Below are 8,144 nucleotides of genomic sequence, written 5' to 3'. Positions count from 1 at the left end.
CGGACATAACCATGCTTTTAGCTACGTACGCACTCTCATCACCTCGTGCGTACGTATCACCCATAACTAGTAGCACATTACAATTTAATATCTACAAGATAGTTTCCCCCATCACAAGGTTAGACAAGAGACTTACCTCGCTCCGAAGTTCCATAACCGGCTCCAACGCCTCTTTAACACCTCAAACCGATGCCCATGAATCCGAAACTAATCAAACACCAGGCAACCAATAACAATATACTCCAACACTCATAATTAATCACTTTATAACAAATTCTAACTGTGCGTGAAAAGTCAACAAAGTCAACCCTTAGGCCCATATGTCCGTATTCCAAAATCTTTTGAAGATAAACATTACCCATAATATCATGAACTCAAATATATAATTTATTCCTATTTCCATGTCCAATTTCGTGGTCAAAATAAAAAATATCAAATTCTATGTTTTTCTTCCAAAATCCCACAATTTCTACAACATTCTATGTTAAATGCATACATAATCCATGTATTTATCTTACAACAAGTGGGAATAACTTACCTCTTAATAGATGATGAAAATCGCCCGTCCAAGAGCACCAAAAACCGCCCAACAAAGTGAAAATGTGAGAGAAATGGGCTAAGTCCCGAAATAAAAATCTCTCTGCCCAGTCGAGCCCTCTTTGCGATCGTGAAGACCAAACTCCCTAGCTGCCCATTTGCTCTTCGCGAACACGAGTCATGGCTCGCGACCGCGGTGACCAACTCCACCATCCCTTCGCATACACGACGCCTTATCCGCGAACGCGTATGGAAATTTCCTGGTGCCCACCTCCTACCTATTCTTATACGCGATCGCGCAATCATTCTCGTGATCGCGAAGCACTGCATCCTCTAAAGCTTCACGAACACGAACCCCCATTTGCGAACGCGATGATCAAAGGGCCTGACACCCAACAGACCTTCGTGAACACGACCCTAAATCCGCGATCGCGAAGAAGGACGCACTAGACCTCACAAACAGTAGTTTAAACATAGCAAAATGACCTGTAGCCCATCCGAAACACACCCGTGTCCCCCGGAACCCTATCCAATCACACCAACCAGTCCCAAAACATAACATGAACCTTCTCAAGTCACCAAATCACATCAAACAACATCCAAACTACGAATTGACGATCAAAATCCTTCTTTTAACTTTCAAACCTTCAAACTTCGACGAACGCATCCGAATCATATTTAAATATTCTAGAATGACGCCAAACTTTACGTACAAGAAACAAATCATAATATGAACCTATTCCAAGGCTCGGAATCCTAAACGGATATCACTAACATCAAAATCCACTTCAAATCAAACTTAGGAAATTCTAAAACCTTCAAAATGCCAACTTTCCACAATAAGTGTCGAATGCTCCTGGATCACCCGATACTCAACCAGAGCATACACCCAAGTTCGAAATCATCATAAGAACCTTTTGGAACCTTCAAATTTCGATTCTGAGGACGTTTACTCAAAAGTCAAACTTTGGTCAACTCGTCCAACTTAAAGCTTCCGAATTGTGAATTTTCCTTCCGAATCAATTCTGAACTTCCCGAAATTTAATTTTGACTACGCGTACAAGTCATAAAATATGAAGTGAAGCTACTCAAGACTTCAAATCACCGAATGATGCGATAGAACTCAAAATGACTGGTCGGGTCTTTACATACTAGGATAAGAAAAACTTAACGAGTATAGTATAGTCTAATAATGAAAATGAGGAAATAGTGACAATAAAGCAATACAATATGTAAGCTAACAACTGAATTTAAAGCAGTAAAGGCAGCAAGGAGGGAACACATGATAAGAACATCAAGAAAACAATGCAGACAAATACAAATGAGGTAAATAAGGGATAACAACAAGAATACAACCGAGGTTACCGCCTCATAACTTCATTTCACAATCACAATCACAATATTTCCTTATACCGTCGCGTGAGCCTAACAATTGGATAGTTTTGAAAACATTTTTCTTGAAAAAGCTACATGCACTTTAGCCCAACTTATGCTTCAAGTAATTCCCGTACTAGCAACACACACATAAATCCTACCTTATGCCGCCACATGCATATTAACCTGCATCATTTTACCGCTGCATGCGCATCAATATCACAATATAATAATAACTCACACCACAAGTGCCCATATGCCACAACTTGCCAAAAAATCAACAATATCAAAGATTCCACAATATATAGCCCACGACTCACCACAATATGTTCATGAATCTCAAGAATAACAATACGAATGAGAATTACTCAACAAGGAAAGATATCTCAATAATCAACAACTTCAACCTCAGTGCGATATTAGCTTTCATAACTTGAACTTCAATAACTCAAAATGAAGGTATTTCCACGAAATGACAATTTACTCTTTAAAAGCACAACCTAAGCTTAACAATAAAAGAGATGGTATGAAATAGTATCTAAATCTAAACACATGGAATAACTCAACACGGAAGGACATCATGAAATAACATCTACAAACAATAATAACTCGACAATAAAAGAGGTAACATGACAATAAGAGAGATAACAAAGGCAATTAAAGCATATAAGATCATGTTTGACAATAAATGATAGAGCATGTGATAACAACATCAAGTAAAGAATGTAAGAGTAATTTAACAATGGATGATATAACATGATATTATGATTTCTAATTTAATGCATGAAAGAGTCTAAGAATCTAGTCCGGTCAAAATACCACACATAAGCCCGTGAACACACTTGTCACCTCGTGTACACGTCTTCCACATAAGTAAAACAACACAAATCTACCCAAGTCCAAAGGGGTAGCTTCCCCCACACAAAGTTAGACAGCATACTTACCTCAAACAAGCCAAACAAATCCCCTAACAAGCCTTTCCCAAGAAAATCCAACTCTGGACGGCTCGGATCTAGCCAAAATAACTTAATACCATAAATACAAACCATAAGAAGCAATTTCGGATAATAAACATTCAATCTTTAAAGAAAATAAAAAAGTCAACGCAAAAAGTTAACCCTGAGCTCGCACCTCGAAACCCGACCAAACTTGCAAAAATCCGAACACCCATTTCGATATGAGTCCAACCATGCAAAAATTATCCAATTCCAACCTCAAATCGACCTTCAAACCTCCATCTTTTATTTTTGAAAATCTTCTACAACATCCCCCATTTCTTCACTTTAATTCACTAATTAAATGCTAAAACTAAGATGAAATTATGAAATATTAACAAATCTGGGTCAAAAAAACATACCCCGATCCAAATCTTTAAAATCCTCTCCAAAATCGCCCAAAAACGAGCTCTTCAACTCAAAATATGTTAAAATGAACTAAACCCTCGAAACAGAGTACTATATAATCTGCCTAGTTGTTACACTTTGCGAACGCGGAAAAGCCTTCGCGATCGCGAAGAACAAATTCCACCAGCTCACCAAGCCTCTTACGCATACGTGAGGATACAAATACGAACACGATGACCAGCCATCCCTAGGCTTCACGATCGCGGACCAGTCCACGCAAACGCGCTTAACAACGTGTGTCACCATACAATCTCACCTTCCTTCTATGAGAACGTGATCCCTCACACGCGTTCGCGTTGCACAAACACCCCAACTTTCCATGAACGTGTCCTGTCCTTCACGAGCGCGAAGAGAAAATTCCATCTGCCAGCAAACACTCTACGCGATCGCAACCTATTCTTTGCGAATGCGAAGAAGGAAACCAGAAGCACTGAAACCAACAGTTCCAACACATGAACAAACAGTCCAAACTCAATCAGAAACACATCTGGGGTCCCCGGGACATCGTCCGAACATACCATCAAGTCCCAAAACACAAAAAGAATTTACTCGAGGCCTTAAATCACATCAAACAACATTAAAACTATGAATCACACCCAATTCAAGCCTAATGAACTAAAGAGCATTCAACTTCTAAAACTAATGCCAAATCACATCAAACCAACTCCAAATGATTTCAAATTTTGCATGCAAGTCCCAAATGGCACAACGGACCTATACCAAATCCCAGAACCATAATCCGAGCCTGATATCGAAAAAATCAATCCTCGGTCAAACCTATCAACCTTCCAAACCTTTAACTTCCCAATATTTGACAAAAAGCCTCGAACAAACCTACAGACCTCCAAATCAATATCCGAATATAGGACTAAGTCCAAAATTAATATACAAAGCTATTGGAACTATCAAAACTCCAGTCTGAAGTCGTCTACACAAAAGTCAAACTCTAGTCAACTCTTACAACTTAAGCTCCCAACTTTGGACTAAGTGTCTGGCAAGTTACATAACCACAAGTGAACATAGAGGAGGCAATAAATAGGGGAACAATCTAAAATACTCTAAACAAATGGTCAGATCGTTACATTCTCCCCCTCTTAAAATAAACGTTCATCCTCGAATGAGTATAGAGACATACCTGAAGTGCTGAAATGGTGGGGATAATGGCTACGCATATCATGCTCGATCTCCCAAGTATCCTCTTTAATAGGTTGACCCCTCCATTGAACCTTCACTGAAACAGTGTTCTTTGATGTCAACTTTCTGACATGCCTGTCCAAGATGTTCACCGGCTCCTCAACATAATTCAAATCCTTGTCCAATTAGAATGAGCTAAAATCTAACACATGGGACGGATCACCGTACTACTTTCGGAGCATGAAAACATGTAACACCAGGTGAACGGCTGATAATATGGGTGGAAATGCATGCTTATAGGCCACTTCCCCCACTATCTCAAGGATCTCAAAAGGACCAATATACCTAGGGCTCAACTTGCCCATCTTCTCAAATCTCATCGTACCCTTCATGGGTGAAACCCTCAACAAAATTCTCTATCCCACCATAAATGCTACATCACAACCCTTTCGATCGACATAATGTCTAGACTAAGCTGTATAAAGCAGGTCCTGAATCAACGTAACCTTCTCCAAGGCATCCCGAACCAGATTAGTGCCCAACAACCTAGCCTCCCCCGGCTCAAACCAACCAACTGGAGAATGACATTGCCTCCTATATAAGGCCTTATATGAAGCCATCTAAATACTTTATTGGTAGCTAGTGTTGTAGGAAAAGAGGCAAGCGACAAGAACTAATCCCATGAACCCCGATATCCATAACATATGTATGTAGCATGTGATTTAATATCTGAATGGTGCACTCTGACTGCCCGTCCGTTTGGGAGTGAAATGATGTACTCAACTCAACCCGTGTGCCTAACTCACGTTGTACGGCCTTTCAGAAGTGCGATGTGAACTGCGTGCCTTGATCGGAGATAATGGACACCGGCACCCCATGAAGGCGAACAATCTAACGGATAGAGATCTGAGCCAGCTACTCTAAAGAATAAGTAGTCACCACCGTAATAAAATGTGCCGACTTGGTCAGCCTATCCACCGTCACCCACACTGCGTCAAATTTCTTCAAAGTCCGTGGAAGCCAAACAACAAAATCCACAGTGATATGCTCCCACTTCCACTCGGGAATATCAAGTCTCTGAATCTAACTGCCCGGTCTCTGATGGCCGTACTTCACCTGCTGATAATTCAAGCACCGTGCCACATAATCCACTATATCTTTCTTCATTATTCTCCACCAATAATGCTGCCTCAAATCCTGATACATCTTAGCGGCACCCGGATGAATAGAGTACCATGAACTATGGGCCTCATCAAGAATCAATTCACGCAACCCATCCACATTGGGCATACATAACCGGCCATGCATCATCAACACCCTTTCATATCCTATAGAATCCTCCTTGGCATCACCGTGGTACACCGTATCCTTAAGGACAAGCAAATGGGGGTCATTATATTGACACTCTCTGATGCGCTCGTATAAAGAAGAATGAGAAACCAAGAAAGCAGGAATCTGACTGGGCTCCGAAATGTCCAATATCGCAAACTGATTGGGTAGTGCATGAACATCCAATGCTAATGATCTCTCACCCACTGCAATATATGCAAGGTGCCCATACTCCCCGCCTTCCTATTCAAGGCATCGGCCACCATATTGGACTTACCGAGATGATATAGAATAGTGATATCATAGCCATTCAACAGCTCTAACCACCTCGCTGCCTCAAGTTCAGGTCCTTTTTCTTAAACAAGTGTTGTAGACTCCGATGATCAATGAACACATCGCAAGACACACTGTGAAGCTAATGACTTCAAATCTCCAATGCGTGGACTATAGCTTCCAACTCTAGATCATGAATGGGATAGTTCTTCTCATGGGGCTTCAACTGGCGTGAAGCATAAGAAATTACCCTACCCTCCTGCATCAAGACACATCCAATACCAATCCATAAAGCATCATAATAAACTGTATATGAACCCGATGGTGAAGGAAAAATGAGGACTAGAGTTGTGGTCAAGGCAGTCTTGAGCTTCTGAAAGCTCTCCTCATACTCGTCGGACCACCTAAATGGATCACCCTTCTGGGTCAATCTGGTCAAAGGTGCAACAGTAGACGAGAAATCCTCCATAAAATGCCGATAATATTCGGCCAAACCAAGGAAATGCCGAATCTCAGTAGTTGATGACGGTCTTGGCCAACTCTGAACTGCCTCAATCTTCTTAGGATCTACCTTGATCTCCTTACTAGACACCACATGACCCAAAAATGCCAACGAATCAAGCCAGAATTCACACTTTGAAATTTTTTCATATAACTTCTTCTCTCTCAAGGTCTGGAGCACTATCCTCAAATGCTGCTCATGATCCTCCCGGCTGTGAGAGTACACTAAGATGTCATCAATGAATATGATGATGAAAGAATTAAGTTATTGATGGAATACATTGTTCATCATATGCATAAATGTTGATGGGGCATTGGTCAGCCCAAATGGCATCACTAAAAACTTGTAGTGACCATACCGATTCCTGAAAGTAGTTTTCAGAATATCCAAATCCCGAATCGTGAGCTGATGATACCTTAACCTCAAATCAATCTTTGAAAATACTCTAGCACCCTATAGCTGGTCAAATAAGTCTTCAATGCGCGATAATGGTACTTGTTCTTGACTGTAAATTTGCTCAACTACCTATAATCAATGTACATCCGCATAGAGCCATCATTCTTCTTCACAAACAAAACTGGAGCACCCCAAGTTGCGACACTCGGTCATATGAAGCCCTTAATAAGCAATTCCTAAAGTTGCTCTTTCAATTCCTTCAACTTCACAGGTGCCATATGTATGGTGGAATAGAAACGGGTTGAGTGCCTGACACCAAATCAATACAAAAATCAATATACCGGAACCGATTCAACTGTAGGAGTATCAGTACTGACATCTCTCACAAAGGCTAGATATGCCTCCCACCACTTCTCAACCATATGTTGCGCCTTAAGAAAGGACACAACCCTGCTAGGAATATAATCCAACATATCCCTCCACTCTAACTACGGCAAACCTGGCATAGCCAGTGTCATAGTCTTGGAGTGACAATCCTGAATAGCGTAATAGGGCGAGAACTAGTCCATGCCCAAGATCATATCAAAGTCTACCATATTGAGTAATAATAGATCAATTCTGGTCTCAAAACTATGAATAACAACTGAACATGATCGATAAACACGGTCCACAACAATAGAATCTCCCATGGGCGTGGACACACATATATTGGAGAAATCAAAGAATCACGTGGTATATCCAAATACAGAGCAAAGTAAGATGACACATATGAGTAAGTGGAGCCCGGATCAAATAAAATTGAGGCATATTTGGGACAGATCAGAACAATACATGTGATGACAACATCTGAAGCAGCATCCTCCATCCTACCCGACAAAGAATAGAAATGAGCCTAGCCTCCCCCTTATAGGGCGACCTCTACCTGCCTGACCTCCACCCCTAGTTGGCAGTGCAGGTAGGGCGGCAACTAGAGCTGAAACCGTGTCCTCTGAACCCTATGGACCCTATGGAATCCATGGAGTTTGTGTAGTGTGTGTAGTCTCTGGAGGTGCACGCCTCCTAACTCTGGGACAGTCCCTCCCCATGTGTCTAATATTACCTTACTTAAAAGAATTATATACATCAATGTTTCTCAACATTCAGTCAAATTTTAATCATGTTATAGTAAACTAAATCTTGGTTTCTAACATTTAATT

General features: G+C 40.9%; 1 protein-coding gene across 1 annotated transcript; it reads right to left on the bottom strand.

The window, feature by feature from the left end:
- Positions 1-5,531: 5,531 nt before the first annotated feature.
- Positions 5,532-6,519, bottom strand: LOC138907470 (uncharacterized). The gene is made up of 2 exons (XM_070198069.1): positions 6,301-6,519; positions 5,532-6,020 (listed from the first exon to the last, which is right to left on the bottom strand). The coding sequence occupies exons 1-2, from the start codon at positions 6,517-6,519 to the stop codon at positions 5,532-5,534; spliced, it is 708 nt and encodes a 235-aa protein (XP_070054170.1).
- Positions 6,520-8,144: the final 1,625 nt, after the last annotated feature.

Source organism: Nicotiana tomentosiformis, chromosome 3 (assembly GCF_000390325.3).
Source record: "Nicotiana tomentosiformis chromosome 3, ASM39032v3, whole genome shotgun sequence".
Taxonomy (NCBI): Eukaryota; Viridiplantae; Streptophyta; class Magnoliopsida; order Solanales; family Solanaceae; genus Nicotiana; species Nicotiana tomentosiformis.
Note: the sequence above shows the minus strand (reverse complement) of the source record. Positions and strands in the feature narration are given on the sequence as shown.

What these genes read in the sequence shown, in the direction of transcription:
- LOC138907470 (XM_070198069.1), bottom strand. Translation starts at nt 6,519, where the DNA reads ATGGAGGATTTCTCGTCTACTGTTGCACCTTTGACCAGATTGACCCAG. An exon ending in TCTTGATGCAGGAGGGTAGG is followed by an intron (nt 6,021 to 6,300) that starts GTAATTTCTTAT and finishes TGCCTTGAATAG; the next exon opens with GAAGGCGGGGAGTATGGGCA.